This window comes from Zonotrichia albicollis, chromosome 12, assembly GCF_047830755.1.
Source record: "Zonotrichia albicollis isolate bZonAlb1 chromosome 12, bZonAlb1.hap1, whole genome shotgun sequence".
Taxonomy (NCBI): domain Eukaryota; kingdom Metazoa; phylum Chordata; class Aves; order Passeriformes; family Passerellidae; genus Zonotrichia; species Zonotrichia albicollis.
The window spans coordinates 1,399,288-1,423,976 of NC_133830.1; the positions used below are offsets into that span (position 1 = coordinate 1,399,288).

At 49.6% G+C, this 24,689-nt stretch overlaps 1 protein-coding gene across 5 annotated transcripts in view; it reads left to right on the top strand.

Moving 5' to 3' along the window:
• The first annotated feature begins 2,882 nt into the window (after positions 1-2,882).
• Positions 2,883-24,689, top strand: part of SUMF1 (sulfatase modifying factor 1) — a 38,354-nt gene continuing 16,547 nt past the window's right edge. The window contains exons 1-10 of one of the 5 annotated variants that reach the window (XR_012582315.1): positions 2,883-3,119; positions 4,462-4,635; positions 6,734-6,808; positions 14,420-14,502; positions 17,756-17,878; positions 18,357-18,471; positions 19,308-19,421; positions 22,649-22,708; positions 24,157-24,306; positions 24,544-24,613. Coding sequence is in view for 3 of the 5 variants with exons in the window: in XM_014269261.3 (XP_014124736.2) it covers positions 2,916-3,119; positions 4,462-4,635; positions 6,734-6,808; positions 14,420-14,502; positions 17,756-17,878; positions 18,357-18,471; positions 19,308-19,421; positions 22,649-22,708; positions 24,157-24,267 (1,059 nt within the window). In the remaining 2 variants the exon portion in view is untranslated. Of the gene's footprint in view, positions 3,120-4,461; positions 4,636-6,733; positions 6,809-14,419; positions 14,503-17,755; positions 17,879-18,356; positions 18,472-19,307; positions 19,422-22,648; positions 22,709-22,783; positions 23,452-24,156; positions 24,368-24,543; positions 24,614-24,689 lie in introns of those variants that run through there. The other 4 variants (XR_012582316.1, XM_014269261.3, XM_074550323.1 and 1 more) reach the window with 4 other exon arrangements.

Below are 24,689 nucleotides of genomic sequence, written 5' to 3' on the forward strand. Positions count from 1 at the left end.
GCGTGGGAGTGGGAAAGGTCACCTGGGGAAGGGGCAGAGTATTCCCTTACAGGAATTTTCCCTGATAATGGGACCTACAGGAGGCAGCCCTGAGATGGGAACAGTCCTGATCAAATGAGGGCTGGGCTCGGAGCCCACACACCCCCAGAGGGTCGAGGGAACGAACTCAAGAATTCAGAGAGGAAATCATGAAAAAACACTGCTTGGTAGGTATCACTTCAGCCCTGGGAGCTGCACTGTGAATGTTTGGCCCAATTTCAATGTGGTTTCAGTCACAGGAAAACAACTTGTGAGGGATTTTTATTTTTTGCTATTGGAGTACTTTGTTCTTTTTCTCCTTTTCAAACCTTGTTCTGCTCCACTCCTACTTTATTTTTAGCAATTATGGAAATTCAGTAGTGATGAAAGATGTTAAAAGGAAATTTGAAGTCTGTTATTTGCTTTTTATTTCTATTGTCTTGTTTCATGTTGACAAATTTGCAACTAACAATTGGCTGTTTTGGAAACATTGCACCTCCAGCCTGCTGGGTGCCTTTGCAGAGGCTTTGTCTCTGCTGTTTTGGTTTTGTCTCTGCTGTCAGTTGCAGCTCAACAGCTCTGAAAGAAAAATGAGAGCAGAAGATATTCCAGGACTGCAAGGATCAATCTGCCTCCTCTTGCTCGTGGCTGGTCCTCACAATGGGGAGGATGATCCCAGAAGTTCTGTCCTCAGGGAGATCCATGCAGGCACTCAGGGATGAAAAGCACTCCTGGAACACCTCAGCCTCTCATGAAGTGCTGGAAAACCTCTCATTCCCATCACATTTTAATAACAGCAAGGTCAGAAGCGTGGGGAATCGGTGTGAGGAGAGAGAAAAACTAAAGCCTGCATGGCTGAGCACAAAAGGATCCACAGCAGCAAAAGTTCTCCAAGTCCTCAGGATCTCAGAATGGAAGTTGCTCAGAAGCAAACTGTAATTATTTCATCTGTTCTCTGGGGAGAGTAAGGAATATGAACCCTCCTGATGGAGCCACACAAGTGATGCACACAAGAATTCCCAGAAAATGAGCCATGAGAACGCTGCATACACCAGAGAGCTGTCCCAGCTCGTTGGAAATCAGCTGATTTTCCTGAATTCCAGCACCCCACAGCCAGAATCCCAGGGATTTATTGAGGGGAGGTTATCCTGGCAGACAGTGCTCAGTTCTAGAAGTCTCTAGAATTTGGATGCCTACCTTTTGCTCTCACTTCAGTGAACTGTGTTGAGAAATATTTAGCAGGAGAAAATAAATTGGATTTAACTCTCATTTTCATGGCCATTGATTCTTTAACAAAGGGCAAAGATTGCTTTGTCAATGCAAAAGGAATATTTCCATTTTCTGACCCCAAAGCAGCAAGGGTTGGTTGAATAAATAAGTTTGTACTCATTTGTTTTCCTCCACTCTGATGCTTTTCTGGAGCACATCACGATGCAAAAGGGACTAATGATGGATAATTGGAATTCATCCCTGCGAGGCCTCCTGTCACACTCACGTTTTCTGGAAAAATCCCTTTGCCCAGGGTTTTCTCCTGGGAAGCTGAGAAGCCTCAGAGAAAAAGGAAAACAAATTCTCATCTCATTTGCTTCTCCTGTGTTGTGCTCACATGTGGAAGTGTTTGGGGATTGTTTACCCACAGGTGATTGTTTCATTGGGTTCTGCTGTGAATTATTTTGACTTAATGACCAATCAGTGCCAAGCTGTGTTGGGACTCTGGAAAGAGTCACAAGTTTTCATTATCTTTTTAGCCTGCTGTAAGTATCCTTTATCTATTCTTTAGTATAGTTTAGTGTAATATTCTTTAATATTTAAATATAGTATCATAAAATAATGAATCAGCCTTCTGAGAACATGGAGCCAGATTCATCATTCCTTCCTGCCATGGGGCACCCCACAAATACAAAATCCTCCCAGCATTGCCATTTCACACAGCAGAACTTCACAGAGCAGCACAGCTCCTTCCAGCACTCACACGCACCAAACCCCTCCGTCACTCGTGCTTCTCTTTGCTGCAAGTAGAAGCCAAAATTACATTGAGTATTTTGAATTAATATCCCGCAGGATGAGTAAAGATTTATTTCGGTGTGGGGGATGATGCAGAAGATCCGTTCTGTTGACAGCTCTGAAGAGAAGCTCCCACAAGAAAGTGAAGATTTTACAGAGTCTCCATCAACTTCAGTGAACTGCGGGAGAAATGGAGGAGAACCCAGGAATTGTGATTCCCTGCTGGAGAGGGGCAATCCCACAGCACCTTTCCAGGGACAGGCCTGGGAGCACAACCTTGGTGCCTTTCATGAGAGACCTGTGGGGACACTGGAGGTGTTTTATGGACGGGTGGGATTCGTGTCCCATTTGAGATCCATCCGAGTGCATTGCTGAGCTCCCCTCTCGGGATGCTCTGCACCAGGGAGGGATCAGCAGGAACCGCTGTGGATGGTGACAGAAGGGGACAGGGAGGGACAGTGGGGTCAGGAGGGGACAGAGAAGGACAGGAAGGGACAGTGGGGTCGAGAGGGGACAGGGCAAGACACGAGGGACAGGGAGGAACAGTGGGGTCAGGAGGGGACACGAGGGGATAGAGAGGGACACAGAGAGGACACGGACAGTGGGGTCAGGAGGGGACAGAGAGGGACACGAAAGGTCAAGGGGGGACAGGGAGGGACACGAGGGCACAGAGAAGGACACAGAGGGACAGTGGGGTCAGCAGAGGTCAGAGAGGGACACTGAGAGGACACGGACAGTGGGGCAGGAGGGGACAGAGAGGGACACGAAAGGTCAAGGGGGGATAGAGAGGGACACGAGGGAACAGCCCCGGTCCCGCCCCTCAGGGCGCGGCGCGGTCCCTTTAAGACGCTCCCGGTCACGTGACCGACGCGGCACGTGGCCCCGCCGCCAAGATGGCGGCGCCCGCCCGGCTGTGCCGCTGCCTCCTCCCGCTGCTGCTGGCGGCCATGGGAGCGGGAGCGGCCGCCGGGACCCCCGGCACCGCGGGCTGCGGCTGCAGCGCCAACCGGGCCGCCGGGGACGGGCGGGAGGAGGCGGCGCAGCGCTACTCGGCGGTAGCGGCGGCGGGCAGCGGGCGGAGCGGCGGGCAGGGGCCGGTGAGCGGCGGGGCCGGGCCGGGAAGGGGCTCGGCCACCTGAGGGGTGGCCGTGGAGGGGCACGGCCTCCTCCGGGGTAACGGAGGAGCCGGGGGACTGCTGTGGGGAAAGTTAAATTAAGTTATGGGCGGGTGGGGCGGAACTGGGCTTGGGCGCAGGTGCTGCTTCGGGCCCCACCTCGCTCTTGCCTCGCGGAGAGAACGGGAGGAAACGTGAGGGAATTTATCTCCTGCTGCCTTTGTTCTGGTGCTAGGAAGCTGCGTCAGCCTGAAAAAGCCTGTGTGCAACAGGCAGCGGGGAACTCGCTTCATAAATTGGAGAATATTTAGGGTATGAATTGAATAATCCCTGTTGTGCTTGGCATCCGTGTCACCGATGGATATTTTGTGTGATAAACTGAGCAGTTCACTGTAGGTCTGGAGGATGAAAAAATTCTCTGACCCTTCGTGCAGCTGGCAGCTCCAGCAGTAGGTAATGCAAGCTAATTACTAATTAGCTCACAATGCAACTTGCTGATGCTCAGTTAGAAAATGTCTTTACCAGCAGAGAAGTGAGGGAAGAATTGGCCTCTGTATCACCCACAAACAGGTTTATTTATTTCCAGCATGGTTTTAGAACTGGGGAGCCAGCAAGAGTTAATTTTGCACATGGTTTTAGCCCAGTGAGCTCAGCCTGGCTTGGAAACCTCCTGAGGGAGTCGTTCCAGCTACCGAGGCTTGAAGAGAGATTGGGAGGGAGGAAGTGGTGCAACTTTGTGTTGTCATTTCCTAAGTCCTAAAAAATGTAAGCAAATTTATCCTGAAGGCCTTTTATGGAGTCAGTTCCAGACTGTCTGTAAGAGCTCAGATTCTTCTCAGTGGAGAACTTTACAAGGACACAGCCAGCTTCAGATGGGGGCAGTCTGAAGGAGAAGATGTTTGTAGCATTTTTTATGGGCCAGTTACAAGTTGTGTGAATTTTAGGTGTGGCTGGGAGAGAGCTACAGTGGAGAAGGAACACGGGAATGGGATGAGAAAGGTGATGCCAAATCCTCATTCCCCTGCCCTGAAGAGGCAGGAGAGGTGCTGGGGAGCTGCTGTGAGCTCATTGTCTGCTCCTTTGCTGCAGAAATAACAGCTCAGTGTAACATAGGAAACACAGCATGTTTCTCCTCATGGGAGCACAGGCATGACCCAGACTTGCTGTGAAAAATGGGGATTTGTTCTCAATTACATTTCTGTTTGCTGTGTCCCCAAATGGGCTGCCCAAAATGCCGTTTCCCAATCAGCTGCAGAGGTGAGGAGCAGAGCAGCCTGGGCTCCTCAGTGTCTCACTGTGCCTCCCTGGGCTGTTTGCTGTGCAGATGGTGCTGATCCCAGCTGGGGTGTTCACCATGGGCACCCAGGAGCCCCAGATCCAGCAGGATGGAGAGGGCCCAGCCCGCAGGGTGCACCTGGGCAGCTTCTACATGGACCAGTACGAGGTCAGCAACCGGGACTTCGAGAGCTTTGTCAACGCCACGGGCTACGTCACTGAGGTGAGGCACCAGGGCTCCCCTCAGCCTGGGACAGCCCCAGCTGGAGCCAGCTTGTCTTGTTGAAGCATGTCACAGCATTGTTTGGGAATTGCACACTGCAGGATTTCTGCTGGAGATAGAGGGAGAGGGAATTGCCCTGCTGTCCTGGGCTGAAAGGGCAGGCAGGGGTTTGTTGTTGTGTTTAGTAATTGGCATCTCAGCTCACGTCTGCCCTGCAGCCTGGGTGAGGCCAGCAGGTCTCCACAGCGGCTTTTGGGGTGGTTTGCTTGGGGTTTTTTGGTGTTTGGGTGCTGGAGTATAGGAGAGTGCCCCCTGTTAACAAAGTGACAAAACTCTCCTTTGTCCCCTCAGAAAGGAAAGAAGCCCAGAAGTTTCTCTCCTTGATTAGGTGCAAAAGCCACCTCACAGGCCGTGGGGACTTCACCTCAAACTTAAGGATGGCTATTGGACAGGAGCCAAAAAGCCCTACCTGGGCAATTTACTAGAAAAAGAAGAGAACAAAGAAACTAATGGCTTTTGTGAAGTGTTGTACCAGGAGCAAGGACCTCCTGCACCTGGCTCGGTTTTTCTGTTTGTTATTTTGCCTTTTATTAAACTTTTTTTGTTTCCAACACTGCCCCACAAGCCATCCTGCTGATTTTTATGCATCCAAGGGTAGCTGAGCTATCTTGGGTGTGTTATAGACCTCTGAGAGCTTATGAGACCTGGCTCAAAGGGGCTGCTATAACACTGGAGCTCTTTGTACCAGGTTAGATTCTCCTTGTTTTAGAGAAACCTGGAGAAGGGATTTAACAAACTGAGATGGCCAGGGGTTCTGCAGGCTGGCTCAGCACAGCTCTGCTGGTGACAGACAGAGAGCCCTGTGCCTCAGGAGGAGACAACAGCAGCTGCAGTGACAGTTGTGTGCCTGTTCCTGGGGACAAAGGACCAGGAATGTGTGGAGGTTCCTGCCAGGAAGGAGCCCCTGTGCCTGAAGCTCAGATCCCTCCTGGCAGGTGCCTGTTCCCACACAGCTGTGACAAACCCTGACAGCCTTTCAGGGAAGTGGAACCTGGGCAAGGAGCAGCTCTCCAAGGAGGCACTTTGCTGAATTCACTTGATGAACTGGCTCTCATTTGGAAGGCAGGGTCCTCTGGTTGGATGAAGAGCTTCTTTTGTCTGCTATTTCTGTTTCTTAGCTCCACAATTATGAAAAAAGGGAGGTTTAACTAATTTGAGTTGGAACAAAGCTTGCTTGTAGCAAACAGCTTCTGGGATGAGCACGTGTGTAGTGGGTTAAATGTGGAATCACAGAATATCCTCAGCTTGAAGGGACCCCAAGGATCATCAAGTCCAACCCCTGGCTCGGCACAGACACCCCAGCAGTCCCACCCTGTGCCTGGGAGTTATCCAAATGCTCCTGGAGCCCTGGCAGGCAGAACTGCATCCCCTGGGGGCTGCTGCAGACCCCATGGCTCAGCTGGTGTCATTGAGGGCTCCACCTACACCTCCTCACTTTTTTTCTCTTGGTATAATGTACTGTGATTGATGGAAATTATTTGTATTTTTTATTCTTTTATATTGATATAATGCTAGATATAATGATTGAGTTACTTTTAACTCTTTATTGTTGTAGCAGCACTTTTAAATGTGGTACTAGTGATGATGGAGCAGTAAGTGACAAGGCTCAAGTCTTTTATTGTGATTCCCAATTAAAAATAAGAGGAATGAAACATGCCCTTTCATATTAGACTGATGACTGTAGCATCTGAAAGCAGTTGGGACAATCAGAACTGCATTTTTAATGAATAAAAGTAAAAACACGTGCAGAAGCTCAGTGAGCTGCCATCTGCCCAGTGGCTGCTGAACAAAAACAACATCCAGGGAAAAGATCCCTTCTTTTCTGTTCCAAAACAGCTTCCCTGAAAGAGAACTCAAATTCACTATTAGAATTTGTTTGGTCAAAGGTTGGACTTGATGGCCTTGGAGGTTTTTTCCACCTTAAGGATTCTCTGAATTTTCTAATCCTTGATAAAACAAAGCTGTAAGTGTTCAGTGTGGTTCCAAGAATAGCGCTCCTTTGCTGACATAATGGTTGAATCCTTTGTTCTTTCCACAGGCAGAGAAGTTTGGTGACTCCTTTGTGTTTGAGGGGATGCTGAGTGAGGCAGTGAAGGCTGACATCCACCAAGCAGTGAGTAGCACAGCAGGGGGAAGCTCCCTGGGCAATCCCTGGGCTCTGGTGGCAATCACAGCAGGGAGAACTGAGCTTTGTGGTGTCCCCAAAGCCAGGTGCAAAAATGGGAATTATGGAGAGGTGTTTGGCCAGGAATCATGGGCTGAAGTGGGGAGGATTTGCAATCTGTTTCCTTTTTTCTTTAAAAAGCAATTAAAAACATCAATTCCTGATGAGCAAAATTTGGTATCAACCCCTTGTTGTCTCTCTTTGCCCCCACCTGAGAAGTTCAGGCTGTCTGTAAGATTCCTTATGTTGTGAATGGCTGGGGTTTATGATATTTCCTCCTCTCTAGAGGATCCTGTGTTCATTTGCTGCTTTTCCAGCTCCCCTCATCCCCCTGGGCACTGCAGTGATCCTGGGAGGGGCAGTGCTGCCTCCTCTGGAGCTAATCCAGTTTTCCTGTTGAGTGAAAGTGAATATTGGTTTAAAAAGAAAGAAATTTCTGTACTAAACCTTCCTTGCCTTCTTTCCTATTTTTCTGCTGTGAATGTGTTGCTGAGCCTTCCTCAGGCTTCCTTTACCTCCTCCTGAGCAGGTCAGGTGCCCTTTGCACTCCTGGCAGATAAGCAGATTGTGTCCTGCCATCTCCTGGGTGAGCTGATCTGCTCTGAGCACAGGTTTGGACAAAATCACCTCCTGAGCCCCTCCTGTCAGAATTCCCCTTGGCTCTGAAGGGGCACAGTTTGATTTCTGTTTTCCAGGGGCAGCCTGAGAGAGGGGAGGTTTTTCAGGAAGCCCTGTGTGAGTGTGTGCTCTGAGGGCCTGGCAGAGAACGTGGGATTTGGGTTCCTGCTGCCAGGGAAGGAAGATTACAAGTGCAGTTTGTAATCTTTTCATTCAGGACTAGCATTTGTGCACTGGGAGAGATAAGGCTAAATTGCAGTTCCCACCACCAGCATAACTGATGCTAAATCCATCCATGGATTTGTTCTGCCTTCATAAAAATAATAAAAAATACAAATTAAAAAAAATGAATGGCTCATCCCAACAGAAAAGAAATTCCTTTTCCTGTGTAGCTCTGTGTTGCAGAAATCCCTAAATCAGTGTCTGTGCTTTAAAACAAACAAACAAACCCCAAGAATGCTGCTGTTAGCTTAGCCTTGGCAATTTTGTAAACACAGAGTGTTGGGAGCCACTTTCCTGAGTGTGTCAGCCAAATTTCCCAGTGCTGGCTGCAGTGCTCACAGGACAAGTGTTGTGCCAGAGGCCTGGATGGAGCCCAAACTGGTCTTTTTTGGCTGCTGCTTTCTGAAGGTTTTCTGGAGCTGTTAAAATAAACTTGCTGTTAAAAGTCGCCTTCTCTATCATAGCTATCAGATGAAAAGCAGAAATAAGATATAAATATTGGTGTGTTACTGGCACTGCAAATCCCTCCAGGTAACCAGTGGGAGAGAGGACTGTGGTTTTCCTTTGTCTCAGTGGCTCAGGAGTGTTTTGACAAGGATTTTCTCCAGGTGAAGCACAGGCATGTGAAATATAAATGTGAATATAGGGGAAGAGCAACAGGAATGTAAATTTTTAAAGCAGTATTTCACATGCAGTGAAATAACTGGGGAAAGGTGAAAGTGGAGGTACCAAACTAAATCATTTAGAAGTGATGAGCTGTGTGTCTGTTGGGGGTTTTGCTCTGTTTGGCCACTTTGTGTTCTCCAGTTCTTAAGGCAGATTGAGCAGAGCCTCAGAGGCACTGGCTGAGGCAGAGCTGGGGCTGCTGAGCAGTGAGCAGGGTGATTGTTGGAGCTCTGGGTGTGCCTTTCCTGGAGGTGAGGTGGGCTCCTCATAGCCACTGGCAGGAATGTGGGCTGGCCTCAGCTCTGGAAGGGAAGCAGTAAAAAGGGGTGGAGCAGCCAGGGATGGAATTGTTGCACATTTCTGGGAACTCAGGTTTTAGTTTTGGCCTCCAAGTTTGTGGTGGTCACGTGGCTGAGGGAGGATTTGGTGCTGTGCACATGAGGGAGTTACTGATGGAACAGGGGAGGGCTCCTTCAAATGCAAAAGGATTTTGTGGGGTGAGGGGGGAAGGCCCTTTGAAGCTGAGATTATTTGTGAGGGCTTAAAAAATTGAGAGCTTCACCTCTTAAATTCTTCACATGCAACCTGGAGAGGAGAAGGCTCTGGAGAGACCTTGGAGTCTGTTCCAGGGCCTGAAGGGGCTCCAGAAGAGGTGGAAGAGGACTTTGGAAAGGGACGGGACACAGGGAATGGCTCCCACTGCCAGAGGGCAGCAGGAGATGGGATATTGGGCAGGAGTTGTTCCCTGGCACAGGTGCCCAGAGCAAGCTGGGGCTGCCCCTGGATCCCTGGCAGTGCCCAAGGCCAGGCTGGATGGAGCTCTGAGCACCCTGGGACAGTGGGAGGGGTCCCTGCCATGGCAGGGGTGGCACTGGGTGGGATTTCAGGTCCTTTCCAACCCAAACCATTCCATAATTCCATTTTATTCTGAGGGATTTGAGAGCTTTTGCCAATCCCTGCAGGAGTTTCCTTGCTGCCCAGGTACCATGGATGGCACAACAGGAGTGCAGCCTCACTCTTTGCCCACTGGAGAGGAGTGGGGACATTGTTGTTCTTGGCACATGGAAGGCAGAAAAATTAATTTTTGCTTCAACACCAGATAAATTCTGCACTGAAGAGCCTGAGAGCATACAAATGTGTGCTGCCTTTGTGAGGGTATGGAATTTTGGGTCTGGAATGCAGTGGAATTGGCTCACTGGCAGCTCAAGCCAGCACTAAATTCTGGCCAATCCAGAACTGTGGGATGCTGCTTCCATCCCTGTCTGTATGGAAACCTCTGCAGTGGCCTGCAGCTGTGCAATTTGCCTGTTTGACAGTAACCCCAAACTGAAACATTCTGCATTTCAGCTGAACACCCCAAGGAGCTGCTGAGAGCAGCCCTGGCTGCAGGTGGGCCAGTGTGGGCAGGGTGAGCTGTTCTTGCAGCCCCCACTGCTTCAGCTGCTCCCTGCAAGGAGCTGGGAGATGGAGCTGCTCCTCTGTGGGCTTTTGTGCTCTACTCCCACTGCCAAGAGGGATGTGCAGGAATTCTCCCTGGGAATTGCCAGGAACATCAGCCTGTGTCATCAGAGCTGCAGTTTAAAGCAGGGCATGGTTTGTGCCTCAGGATAAATCCGTGCACATCTCCTCTCCTTGCAGCTCATGTGCTCTTGGTTAGTGGAAAAAATGACCAGTTGGAGTGCAGATTTAGAGGTTGGCTGGAAATTAGACTTCCAGAGGTGTCTGCCTTCACCAGGAATATCAATTCCTCAAAAGAAGCTTCTTGTGATTCCAAAACTTGCACTTAATGAATCTGACTGGATTTGAGCATCACGTATTTGTGGTTATTTTTCTTGGAGGATTGACAGGGCTGTGAAGTTTTACACTGCCTGAACTGAAGTTCAATGACCTTTCCTTGTGCAAAGAAAAGGTCCCTTCATAGAAGTGCTTGTTTCCAATCAAGTCTGAAATATTTTTTGTAGTTGATGACTTACAAAGTAAAATTAAATATATTTTAAAGCCACTGCCTTTCCTTGGTGTGCAGTTTCAAACTGCTGTAAAATGCTGGATTTTAAGGCAGATAATATTCAATATTAAACAAACCCCCTTGTTGCTTCTGTTCCTGAGCTCATGAGGGAGGCCATTAACATTAGAAATTAAGAGTGAGAACAGATTCTTCTGTAATTAGAGCTTTGAGGGAGCTGGGACTTTTAATTGATGGAATAAATAGCATGGGAATTGCAGGAGCTGGTGAAATCAGGCATTCACAGCATCCTGAGAGGGACCTCTGGAGATGCCAGTGCAGCCCTGGTGCAGGTGTGAGCTGCCTGCTGGACACATCCTCTGCTCACTGGGAGTTCTGTTTGTGTGGGGCAGCATTTCCCAGTCCTGGCTCAGTCCCTGTCCATAATTACAGCAGGTTTGTTCTCTCTGGGGACACTGAAGTGGATCCTTTGCACAGTAATTATTTTTATTTCTTAAACTTCTCACCCTACTAAAAATGCTCTGTTTTCTGTCTGCCTCTTTCTTCAGTAGTTCATTAATCAGTGCTCAAGGTTTAGGATCTGGCTTAGAGCATGAAGAACTGTCAGAGATTTATGTGTATCTGCCTTACATGAATAAAATAAAACCTCATCCAAAAATTATGTTCTTTACTGAATAACAAATTTTTCCTCACATCCTACCAATGCTAACAAGATCCTCTTGCATATTAAAGATGTGCAGAGCTCGACACCATCTGATTGAAACAAGTGGTAACCTATTAAGTCAGCTTCTGAACTGGAGTGGTTTTAAGTACTTTTTAAGAACCCGCCACTTAATAAATGAGTTTTAAAGTGGCTTCCACACTTGGGCTGCTTTTCACTCAAAGTCTCTTTTAACACAGTTAATTCTGAAGTTCTTACTCTGCAGTCACTTTTGGTTTTTTCCAGCTGTTTATCCTGACCTGGAGTATTTTAAAATACTGTATTAAAATAGCATTAGAATGCTGTAGCACAAAAAAAGCTGATGTTTGGTGCAGTATGACTGGACAGCAGCACGAATTTGTCATATCTTGTGGGCCTGCCTTAAAGTTCAAATCCACAGCTTTGTTATTTCAGGGGACTTGCTACTTGATGGAAATGTTGGAGCCTGAGCCAAGATGAGCTCCTCTGTTGAGTTTATTTTTGGTAATTTTTGGGATACATAAATCTGATTTGAATTTGAGATTGGCTCCTCAAGTGGGGGTTGTTTTTCTCTCGAACGTGGCCTGTGACAGGTTAGTGCAGGAATAATAAATGCTGTGATGGCTTTGGGGTGGTTTTTAGTGGTGTTGCCCTACTGCAGCAGCAACAGGGTAATGCTGACAGTGAAACTCACTCGGTGATGGTCCCCACTCTAATTTTCTTCTCTCCATAGATTTAGGAAGGAATTTTCTTCAAGCTAATTGTGAAGTAGTTTAAGAATCTTGACATTGTGAGGTAATGGAGCAATTAAAGCTAGGCTGTCCCAGCCCACTTGGAAAGGCAAATGGAATTCTTAGGAGGAGAGTTTTCTGCAGGCTGTTAGTGGGAGCTCAGGCTCCAGCTCTGCAAATTGCTCTGCCCCAGTGCAAAGCTCGTGGGCTGGAATGAATTGTTTGAGCTCTTCCCAGTGCTAGCACACTGGGCTCTCTTTTCACAGTTCTCTGGGTCTGCAAGAAGCAGAACAGGGAGTTCTCAAGGTTTAATCCTGGAGGGGAGAGCAGGATAATCCCCATTTCCAGCTGGATCAGACCAAACCAAGCCTTTGTGCCTCTGCTTTGCTCTGGGAATGTTTCCCTGTGCACCAGGATTGCAGGGCAGGTGGGGTAACCTGGCACAGGTGACGTGCTGCAAGAATTACCCACAAGGAGGGGGATTGTGCTCTGATCAAGATCTGATCAGCAGCATCTGCTGCTGTTGGGACAGCAGGAATCTGTTCTGTGCACAGAACGTGTTTCGGAGGGAAGCAGAACGTGAAGTGTTATGAAAGTAACTAAGCTCATTATTGGCAGGGGAGGACTTGGCTGTATTAACTGTGATGTTGTAATATCTCTGTCTAATTAGCTCTTCTGCTAATTAGATTTAGAGCAATTAAAAGCTTGAAAGACTTGGGAGAAGTTCTGGGAGGGAACTGTGGATTCCAGGTAGGAGATTTCTGGAAGGAGCAGCTTGGGGTGTGTTAGCAGAGCCAGGGGCTGCCTTGGATGAGTCTCAGGTAATTCCTGCAGGCTCTGGGTGCTCTCCCTGTTATCCTGCCCCAGCCCTGCATGTGTGAGTGCTCTGGGTGCTCTGCAGGGCCTGGCAGCCATTTGGGGCTCAGCAGAGCCCCAGCCGGGAGCTGTGCACACGCAGTGAGAGACATTCTTCTTGGGTTAAAATAAACCAGCCTGATTGAAAGCATCTGCTTTTTCTTTTGCATCACAAAAATGTTTTCCAAAATTAAAGTCGTCTAAAGTGTAAATCTTTGCAGTCTCCTGCAGAGATGTTTTTATCCAAAACCCAGCAGTTTAATTTACAAAAATATGCTGTGCTTAGAAACTGTCGAAATCTTTCTTGTGATCTTTCAGATTTTAGCTTTAGCAAGGGGTTCTGCTGCTCTTTTATTTTCCTTAAATAGCTGTAAAGTGCTAATTTTGGATTTCTGTCCTATTTCCAGTGTAGTTTAAAGGTCAAACCTCAATATGGGCAAGGAATTGGTTAAATCAGACTAGTTTTAAACCTTGGCTGTTGTATCAGTTTAGCTGCCCATCACTCTGAAGTTTAGTGCTGTGAAGTTGAGCAGAGGATCTGCAGGAAGGTCTCACTCTGGGGTTTGAAGCTTTAGTCCAGGATTGCTGATTGTTGATTTCCAGGGAGCTTTTCCATACCCAGATGTGCTGCAGGCCAAATCTGTGTGTGCTGGGAGGGGAGGAGGGAAGGGCTGGAAGAGCACAGCCTGACGAGGCTCCAGACCCAGGGTGATGTGTGTGTTTGGTCACTGGCTATTGAAATATCCACGCCAGGGATTTGATGTGTAGCTTGGAGCAGAGTTTTCTCAGCAATCTCTGTGTGACACAGATAACCCACACATGTAATTACATGTTGTGTTGAAGGATGCAGCTTCCCCCTAGAAGCTGCTGTTAGAATTGTTTGCCCAGACTGGTTCTGGGTCTCCTCAACACCAGCTTGCAGCGACTTTTTGGACTTTGCTCTGAAGGTTTGGTGAGTTAAAGGGTAACACTCCTGGCTCCTTTCCTACCTCTGTGAATAACACTTGACAAAGTCAGCCTAGGACTAACCAGCCTCTGGCTTGTTTACCTCCTAAACCATTCCAGGCTTATTTTCTCTGATTTTTTTCTTTATAGGCATTATCTCTGTAATAGGAGTAGTTTGGAAGCTGCTGCAATAAACCCACTGTTGATGTGTGGCATAAATGTTCCTTTCTTTGCCTCAGTGAAGGCCCCATTATTAAAATAATTATTTGTAAGTGAATATGAATCAGAACAGTTAAGCATTGCTTTGAAGTAAGCCTTATAGAAGAAATCCCTAAAGAATGTCTTCCAGGAAAAACTCCTTGGCATTGAAGCAACAAATTTGGGACTTCTGGTTTGAGAGAGCTACTCAATGTCTGCATTGCTACAGATTTTGGCTGTGTGATGTTTCCCAGCAAACCAGCTGGGCAAAAAAAAAAAAAAGAGAAAGGCTTCATGCTTCACTTCCCTTGTGTGGTTCTTCTGTCTCCACCTTCTGGAAGCTGAGAGCAAATAATTTAAAATCAGCTGATGGGTTAATGACCTGGAAAGCAAATGTGTTGCAAGATGAGTGTTTGACCCCCAGCTAAAGGGCATCATCAGGGATTGTTTCAGTGATGTCAAAACACTGAGTCCAGGGAGTAAATAATTAGGGTGAAAATGCTCTTTAGGCCAAAATTGTATTTTTTTTTTCCTTTCTGCAGATTGTATCAGACCGAAGTCAGGCAGGAGCTGAAATTCATGCAGGCACAGGCTGGTTTGGGTTGGGAGGGATCTGGTGGCTTTCAGCACATCCCTTGGCTGGGAATTGAGCGTCCTTCCCTGCTGCTCTTGTCCTTTTGCAGGTGGCAGCTGCTCCCTGGTGGCTGCCTGTGAAAGGAGCCAGCTGGAGGCACCCTGAGGGCCCTGGCTCCAGCATCTCCAGCAGGTGAGCCCTGAGCACCCGTCCCACCACAGAACCCAGGAATGCCCCAGCTCCCACGGGAATGGGGCTGCAGGAAGGGCTTGATTCAGTCCCCTGCTGCTTCTGGGGCTGCCTCCCACCTTCTGCTGGGCTGCATGCAGCTTGCCATGGCCATGGGCAGTGCTGGAGAGCACCAAGGTCTGTCAGGACTGTGCTGACTGAGCCTCAGTGTTTGCTGTTGGTGGCTGTGTGCCAGCAGGGAGCATGGCAGCTCTGCCAGGGTCACAAACTCCTGACCTGGGCTTGGAGGGGAGGAATCAATCCTCACTGTGTGCACACTCTGCAGTCTGGGCACTCTGAACTCTTCCATGTGGCATTTGGAAGCCTCTTTCTCTGGCAACAGAAGACTGAGGAGTTTTGTGCTTTTTTCACTGTATTCTGACTCTGTGAAAAAGCAGGTGTGACAGTGTAAAACCTCTGAATGCTTTGGAGAACTCTGCTTTTTCTTACAGTTAGTGCCACACTTTGCTTGCAGAAACTCTGAAACTTGCTGGTCCTTGTCTTCATACAATTGCTTTCCATTCTGAAGTGGGATGAATTTTCGGCCTAGAAAATCAAATTACTGTCTTCATTTGGGCCCTCTAACATTGCAACTGCTCCTCTGACTAGGTGGTGTCAATGAAGTTGGCACTTCATCAGCTAGTGAAAGTTTCTAACAGCATTTTGAAATCAAACTAGACTCTCTAGCCTAGATCTAGTAGGGTTTTGAGTCCTCTAAGGACAGGACGTTGTTAGTGCACCATCATCTGATGGCTGAAACGCTCAGTAACGAGTTATCTGCTCTCCAAGGGCAAGGAAAGAATTATCTGAGGCAAAAATAGAGATAATAGCTGGAGGCATTGTTAGGGGGAGCCAGGAATTGAGGTCAGAGGCAGCAGACAGGAGCTGGAAACCTGCCATGAGATTCTGGGCTGGTGCAGACCTGGCCTGGCACAGCTGCTGGGAACCTGGCAATGGCCCCAGGGGTCAGCAGGGATACACTGGGTTCCTAAATGGGGCAGGAGGAGAAGTTTGTAGGAAGCTCTTCTCTCTCCTGGACCTTCAGCTCTGGGAGCATCTTGGACTGTAGGAGGCTTGGATGGGTTCTGCAGGAATGCCTGGGCATTTTTTTTTTTTGTCTTTTTCTGGAAAAAGGGACAAGGATTTTAATGCTAGTCCTGGAAGCAAGCCCCATTAAAGATGGGGGCTCTTGTGTGAACTGTGACTGCTTAGAGCACCCAAGGAAAGTCACTTCCCAGCTAAATTCCTGCAGGGTGCTGCAAAAGCTGATAGAGTTGGTGAGGCTCTTCCTTCTGTCACCTCTCCCTGAAAGCCCCACAGCTGACAGCAAGGACAGCACCAGAGCGGGAGGGGAGAACAGCCACCATTCAATTGTGAAGTGCATTTTCCTGCTGAGCATCCTGCCTGCTGGCTGAGCTGGCCCTGGCCGGGCTGGGTTGGCGCAGGGTGCCCTGTGCCAGGCTGGTTTGGAGCAGAGTGCCCTGTGCCAGGCTGGTTTGGAGCAGAGTGCCCTGTGCCAGGCTGGTTTGGCGCAGGGTGCCCTGTGCCAGGCTGGTTTGGCGCAGGGTGCCCTGTGCCAGGCTGGGTTGATGCAGGGTGCCCTGTGCCAGGCTGGTTCTGTGCAGGATGCCCTGTGCCAGACTGGTTTGGTGCAGGATGCCCTGTGCCAGGCTGGGTTGGCGCAGGATGCCCTGTGCCAGGCTGGGTTGGTGCAGGATGCCCTGTGCCAGGCTGGTTTGGCACAGGATGCCCTGTGCCAGGCTGGTTTGGTGCAGGATGCCCTGTGCCAGGCTGGTTTGGCGCAGGGTGCCCTGTGCCAGGCTGGTTTGGCGCAGGATGCCCTGTGCCAGGCTGGTTTGGCACAGGATGCCCTGTGCCAGGCTGGTTTGGCGCAGGGTGCCCTGTGCCAGGCTAGTTTGGCACAGGATGCTCTGTGCCAGGCTAGTTTGGCACAGGATGCTCTGTGCCAGGCTGGGTTGGCGCAGGATGCCCTGTGCCAGGCTGGGTTGATGCAGGATGCCCTGTGCCAGGCTGGTTTGGCGCAGGGCGCCCTGTGCCAGGCTGGTTTGGCGCAGGATGCCCTGTGCCAGGCTGGTTTGGCACAGGATGCCCTGTGCCAGGCTGGTTTGGCGCAGGGTGCCCTGTGCCAGGCTGGTTTGGCGCAGGGTGCCCTGTGCCAGGCTAGTTTGGCACAGGATGCTCTGTGCCAGGCTGGGTTGATGCAGGATGCCCTGTGCCAGGCTGGTTTGGCGCAGGGCGCCCTGTGCCAGGCTGGGTTGGCGCAGGGCGCCCTGTGCCAGGCTGGTTCGGTGCAGGATGCCCTGTGCCAGGCTGGTTCTGTGCAGGATGCCCTGTGCCAGGCTGGTTTGGCGCAGGGTGCCCTGTGCCAGGCTGGGTTGGCGCAGGATGCCCTGTGCCAGGCTGGTTTGGTGCAGGGTGCCCTGTGCCAGGCTGGTTTGGCGCAGGATGCCCTGTGCCAGGCTGGTTCGGTGCAGGATGCCCTGTGCCAGGCTGGTTCTGTGCAGGGTGCCCTGTGCCAGGCTGGGTTGATGCAGGATGCCCTGTGCCAGGCTGGTTCTGTGCAGGATGCCCTGTGCCAGGCTGGTTCGGTGCAGGATGCCCTGTGCCAGGCTGGGTTGGCACAGGACGCCCTGTGCCAGGCTGGGTTGGCGCAGGATGCCCTGTGCCAGGCTGGGTTGGCGCAGGATGCCCTGTGCCAGGCTGGTTCTGTGCAGGATGCCCTGTGCCAGGCTGGGTTGGCGCAGGATGCCCTGTGCCAGGCTGGGTTGGCACTGGATGCCCTGTGCCAGGCTGGGTTGGCGCAGGATGCCCTGTGCCAGGCTGGGTTGGCAGTGCTGGTGCTGCAGGTTCCCAGTGCTTTCCTGTGGCTCTGCAAACCCAGGCTCCCCCAGAGGGCAGGGTTTGGACAGTGCTGGGTGCTGCACTTGAGAAACCACAAACCATAAATAACTGCAGAGCTGGGGTGGCAGCAGCACGAGGCAAACAGAAGTTAATTATCTTCTCCTGCTGTTTCCCTCTGATGGCTGCATTTCCCTTCCAGCATTTTGCTGCCTTTCCTTAAGTAACTTTCCTGTAAAGTCACCTGGTGCAGCTGTGACTGGCCAGTCTGTGTGCCCCTGTCTGGTGTCACACTGTGCTGTGCTGCCCTGAGTCTGCCTGGTGCCCTGAGGAGCCTGTCCTGCTCACTTTGTTCCAGAATGGATCACCCAGTGCTTCACGTGTCCTGGAACGATGCCCTGGCCTTCTGCAGGTGGGCAGGGAAGCGGCTGCCGACGGAGGCCGAGTGGGAGTACGGCTGCCGAGGGGGGCTGGAGAGCAGGTACCTGTGAGGGGGGGCTGGGAACACAGGCAGGGCTCCTCAGGGGGTGTTACCCAGAACTGCCCTGCAGCCAGCCTGGCCTGTGCTCACCTGGGGAGGAGAAGCTCCAGGGAGAGCTCAGGGCCTGAAGGGGCTCCAGGAGAGCTGCACAGGGACTGGGGACAAGGGATGAGGGACAGCACACAGGGAATGGCTTTAAACTTAAGGAGGGGAGGTTTAGATGGAGGGTTAGAAAAAAGGTATTTATTGCAAGGGTGGGCAGGCCCTGGCACAGGTGCCCAGAGCAGCTGGAGCTGCCCCTGGATCCCAGGTTGGACATTGGGGCTTGGGGACACCTGGGACAGTGGGAGGTGTCCCTGTCATGGCAGGGGTGGCACTGGATGGGATTTAAGGTCTCTCCCAACCCAAACTAGTCTGGGATTCTATAAACTGACTTTTAATTAACTGTTTGACAGCTGCTCTGTTTGTCCTTCCTCAGGCTTTTCCCATGGGGCAACAAACTGCAGCCCAAAGGGCAGCACTATGCCAACATCTGGCAGGGAGAATTCCCCACCAATAACACAGCAGAGGATGGCTACAGGGGGACTGCACCTGTAAGTGTGTCTCAAAGACAATCCAGCATGTGGAAATGATCTTAATCTTCCTAAAATTAAGGGCTGTCTTCAGGAGAATGAGCCATGGCTGTTTTTCTTCTCTGCACTCTTTCATTTTAGATTTTAAGTTGCATTAAATTTCACTGCAGGCTTGAGCATTATCAAGGGACTCTTTTACAAGCTAATTGAAAAGTAAAGATTACTTTCATTTTAACTTCTAGTTCCTCTCAAACTGACCTCTTTTCCCCCCTCCCAGTCTGTTTGTAGTCAGAAGCTGAAATACTTTCTGCCTGCGCTTCTGGCCTTGCAGTTTTGTGAACTCAGAAATCACACAATAATTTAAAAGAAATTAAATTTCCCTTTTGGGAAATTCCTTCTGGGGAAAGGTTGGGCCTGCCTGTCTAGTATAACAACCAGAGTGGAATTTTAAAGGCAATCAAGAATATGAATGAATTATTGAATGGTATTAAGTAAGTTCAAAAGTTTCATCAGAAGAGGAGTCTGCCCAGGCAGGAGCTGGCTTTTGCTTGGTGGGAGGGAGTCTGAGAGCTGTGAGTGGGGTCAAGTCCCTGCTGCTCAGACAGTGCCTCCCTGGAGAGTGTCTCCAAAGCCAGCCAGGGGATGCTGTGTCACACTGGGACAGGGTGCTGGGGACACAGAGGTGACCACAGCCTTCCTCCTGCTTGATTTACATGCAGGATGTGCAAGTGTTCCAGGGCTGCCCTGCTGATCTGGTGCCTGCTCTTGGGGCTCCTCAAAGAGCACCTTGAGCAGAGTGGTGTGAGGGTTCCAGCCCTGTTTGGAGTGTCTCAGAGCTGTGTTCCCTTCCTGTGCAGGTCTCTGCCTTTCCCCCCAATGGCTACGGCCTCTACAACATGGTGGGCAACGCCTGGGAGTGGACATCGGACTGGTGGGCTGTGCACCACTCCCCCCAGGACCTCCACAACCCTGTGAGTGTTTGCTTGGCACATCAGGGGCTCCTTGCTGTGGGAAAGCTTCTGCTCTGTGCTCCTGGGCTGGGGGGTTGGCAGCATCACAGCACAGCTCATCCACGCTGCAATTGCAGTGCTCTGGTGCAGTTTTGGTGTTTTGGTTAGTTCTTCACACCTGGTTAGAATACCCATTGAATACTTCCTAACTGGCCTCATATTACAGAAATCAAGAATTTATGGAATGACTTCTCTAAAAAAAAGGAAGGGTTTTAGTTCATTTATGTTGCTACACACTGTATTTATTTTCCCCCTCCCAGGCAGAGAACAAACCATCATGAATTATCTTTCTGGCTTTTGGTAGCTTGTTTTAAACTGAACATGTGATAAAACTTGAGTTTTAGGAGAAGTCACCAGGCTCTGAGAGGTGAATCTTTGTTTTTCTTCATGGCAGGCAGATGGAGGTTCCTGCAGGGTGAGATGTGGGAGGTCACTGATGCTCTGTCTCAGCAGGTTCCAGTTCCAGTGTTAGATCTGCTCCTCTCCCAGTTACCCAGGATGAGTAAATCCCATGATTTATGAATATGACAAGTAAGGCCACACAGAGTTTGTCACTCAAAACCCCAACAAATACAGTGGTTTTTATTTGCTAACAGCTTACAAAACACTTTCAGGTTTATTTTTACTCCTGGTAATTACTTGTGAAGGCAAGACAATTATGGACCCCCCCCAACAATCTGTGTGCAGAATTCCATCCATTCCTTGTCACCAATCCTCAGCATAGCCCAGATCTCTCCAGTGCTAGAAAGCTGCTTTGAAGATTTTGGGTGTTTAACTTAATATGATAAAAAACTGTGCCTGAGCTCTGACCCTCTGGAAGAATTCAGAGTCTCTTCAGCCCAGAGAACACATCCTGTATTTAGGTTACACTGCCCTGTGCTCTGCAGAGACTGAGGAGCTGGGCTCTGATAGATCTGGTGCTAATCAGTTCTAATGTCTCAGAAGATAACTGCAGCCTGGCTATTTTGGGACACCTTTGCACATGAGGAGATGCAGTTTCCTTACCCATTTAACCAGAAAAACCCTTTGGAATTCACTTTGAAGTGCTCTGCCTCAGACACTGGATTCTGACAATCAGTTTGCATATGAAAAACCCCTAAAAGCCTCATTGTTAACATCTGATTTTTAAATACTTCCTGAAGTGTGTGGCTTTAAAACTTCAACAAACTCTTGGAGTTGAACAGAGCAAAATTCACAGGATAGTTGTTCCCCAGCATCACCTTGATCCAGCAGGGAAGTGCTCCTGTCCTGGTATCATCAGCACCAAAGTGTCTCAGATAAATAATTATAGTGAAGGTGCCTCCCTGCAGTCACTGAATCCCAGAATGGTTTGGGAACTGATTTCTCTCCAAACAGTGTGACCATGTGGCTGTGCACTGGAAATCACCATGCACCATCAGAAAGCATTTGTTTGATGTAATCAAAGAAATACAACTTTATTTTCATTAACAAAAAAAACCCCCAAAACTTCTGGGTTTTTTTTAGTGACTTTTAAAAGAACAATCCTACTTCTATGAGCTTTGGTAATGGAATGCACAAGCACTTATGCAATCAGACTGGAATATGGCTGTTGCAGTATTCTAGTACAGAATAACCTTGTTAATTTACAGTAAGCTCTGGGGTTTAATTCTGGGATCAAAGTCTGGACAGCTCTGGCCCTTTGCACCCATGTCCTTCCCCTTCAGTACCAGCTGGTGCACTTCTCCAGGTCAGGCCATAAAACAATGGTGCTTGATAGAACAGAGATTTGCTTGTTTTAATCAAATGTGACCTTAATTGCTGGGCTGAGATTAGCTTTTATGAGGGGAAGCACAGCCAAGGCAGTTTCCTTCATCTGTCAGTGAGATATGTGCACAAGCAAATGTTAACTGCAAATGCTGCTGCTGATGTCTGGTTTTCTGACATCTTTGCCAGTTGTTTATGATAAACTCTTTACCTTCAGTCATTTTAAATAGGAGAATGATGTTTTATAATGGAACAGATTGATGGAGGACAGTACATAATTTTTCTGCAGGTGAGGTATTTCAGGGCTGTAATCCTCCTTCAGAGGCTGTAGGGGTCAATTTAAGTTGGTTTTTTGTTACCAAATAACCTTAGATGCTCAATTTTGGCCTGGTGGAAGATCTTTGTAGTTAATAAAAAGATGTTCTTCTGAGCCTTGGGTTCACACACTGCTCAGTGCAGGTCAGCCCTCTGTAATTGCTGACACATGACAGATTGAGGGTTTTCTAACCCTAACCAAAAATGTTCCTCTTCATTTATAGAAATGTGTGTGGAGCCAGTTGCACAGATTACTGCTCAGCCCTGCAGCATTTAGGGGAAATCCTGCTCCCCAGCCCCATTGTTCTGCTTTGTCTTGTTCCCATGAACTTTTTTTAGGTCAGTTTTCTGCTGGCTTCCCTTGCAATGAGATTACCAGGCTGGGTGATGACTGTGCTGGCTGGAGCTTATCTCAGAGCAGGGGCTGTGCATGCACCTGCAGCTGTGTGGGGACAGATTCCAGAGGCCTCAGTGGGAGCAGGGCTGGGCTGTGCAGCAGCACCCAGGCTTGCAAGGAGCGGATGCTGCCTCAGGGTGTGCCTTTCCTTGAGTATTTGGGTGCCATTAAATGCCAAATTCTTTTTCACACATGTAAATTTTGGCAGCAAACATAAAGCTGCTGCAATTTGTGCAGTGAACTTTCAGACAAAGCTGTCAAACTCAGGGGGTGCAGGCAGGAGCTGCTAGAGTACCAACATCAATTCTCAAGGTTTTCTGACAGTCCCTGGGATTTATGTTCAGTTACAAATGCTCTTCTGGGGTAGATTCTTCTAGAACATCACCCCTGATAATGCAGACCTGGGTGGGAGACAAGTGTACCCCTTGAGACAGGGTAGGAGAGTGGGATCCATGGCAGGTGTGGCCAGGGTGGTCACTGAGGAAAGCTGGAGCTCATTTCCTTCCTGCTAAAACCCTCTTAGGAACCCCCCTGTTCCCAGGCATTATCAGTGGGCAGCACCTGCAATGTGAAATATTTGCAGCAATATTTACTGTCACCTGCAAATCCTGTAGGGCAGAATTATGTCAAGCTGTGTGCTTCAGACACCAGTGAGATCTGGAATATTTCTGATTGCTCCTTCCCCCCCCCTTACTCCCTGTAATCAGCAATTATTCCTGAGTACTGACCAGTGTCCTCCCTCCCTCTGCAGCAAGGGCCGCCCTCGGGCACGGACAGAGTGAAGAAAGGTGGATCCTACATGTGCCATAAGGTAACTCCTGTGCTCTCCTCCTGTTCTCTCCCTCTGAAAGCCCTCTGAAAGCACTTGGCCAACATCCTCTGACAGTTTCCTGGCAGCCTGCATGCTTGTCAAGGGCTTTCATGGCATTTATGAAGAGCAACACCTGATGTTCCCAAGGACCTCTTTTTGCTTAGCTTGGAGTTAAAACAAGTAAGTTTATGCATCAGTATGGGTTTTAAATGCAGAACTTAAAGCTGATGCAGGCTTCTAATGGTGTTTTCATGACAGAGCTTGAGTGATACTTGTCAGAGGGAAAAGTAAGGATGTGACTTTGTTTTTTAAGTTTTAGGATGGCTTTTGGTCCAGCAAAGATACGGAGCTCTGAGTACCCAGGGAAAGATGAGCAGGAACATCTTTCCCTGGGTACTCAGAGCTCCGTATCTGGAGCTCTGGGGCTGGATAAGCTTTAAGGGCCCTTCAATCCCAAATCCTTTTACAATTCCATGTTTCAATGATATCAGGTGTTTGCAGAGCTGGCTGGGAGATGAAATGTTTGTTGGTGGCATACCTGAATATCCTTCATAACTGCCAAGATGTCACCACAGAGTGATGGCTGTTCATGACACAAAATAGTGTTTTAAACTCTGCTCATGCAGTGTTTAAAAGCCCTCATTGTACATCTCCTGTTTCATTAAAGCTGTCCTGTTCTTCCCCTGCAAAGCCTGTGGCTGGCAAATCACTCTCATAATTAGATTAAATTTTCTGCAGTGAGATCCCATTTTCTACACTGATTTCCTTCTTAGGTGAAATCAATGTCAGATGTTAATTAGCAGTTTTGATTAAATTAACACTGGAATAGGCTCTTCAGTGATGAATAACATGACCCATTTTGAAGGTCTGTGAAGATTCTAGCCTGCCCTAGTCTTTTTTTGTAGGTGATAAAACTAGGCTGTGTATCAAGACCAAACCACTGACTACTGTTAGTACAAGGGCTCTTTATTAGGTGCCTGCCATCAGCTCAGACTGATCTTTGTGTGCTGGTGCTCTTCTCCCTCTCAGAGCTGACAGTGCCTGAAGCTGCACCTTTTTACATCCCATCCCAAAAGTCTGGCGCCCCATTCAGGGAAATGTTCAGTACCTGTCCAACCCAGTGGGGCATTAGCACATGGATATACAGCTCAGCCTCTGAGGCAAGCTGAATGGCTGAATTGGCTTTTTCCCAGAGCTGGAGAGATTCTTGGCTGACACTTGATCAGACACTTTGCCACTCAGTCTAGTTTTTGTGTCAGCTGGTGTCTGTGCAGGATTCCCTCATTTCTAACACAGTGATTTCCATCTGTGGCACTTCATCGATCTGTCCCACAGCGATGGCAACGTTTTGCTGTATTAATCTAACTAATTAATCTGTTAATCTAACAAGCTGTTGCCTGAGGAGCCCCAGCTGTGCTAAGAAGTTCCTTTTCCATGTTGCTTTGCAGTCCTACTGCTACAGGTACCGCTGTGCAGCCCGGAGCCAGAACACGCCCGACAGCTCCGCGTCCAACCTGGGCTTCCGCTGCGCCAACAGCAGCGCCCCGGGGCCGCGCTGAGCCAGCCCGGGCAGGGGGGCAGCCACCGGGGGCACCCACCTGGGCAGGGCTGCACCCACCTGGGGCAGCCACCCGGGCAGGGCTGCACCCACCTGGGGCTGCCACCTGGGCAGGGCTGCACCCACCTGGGGCTGCCACCTGGGCAGGGCTGCACCCACCCGGGAACAGCAACCGGGGCGGGGCTGCACCCACCTGGGAACAGCAACCTGGGCAGGGCTGCACCCAGCCAGGGCCAGCAACCTGGGCAGGGCTGCACCCACCTGGGGCTGCACCCACCTGGGCAGGGCTGCACCCACCCAGAGCCAGCACCCACCGGGGGCAGCAACCTGGGCAGGGCTGCACCCACCTGGGCAGGGCTGCGCCCACCCGGGAACAGCAACCTGGGCAGGGCTGCACCCACCCAGAGCCAGCACCCACCTGGG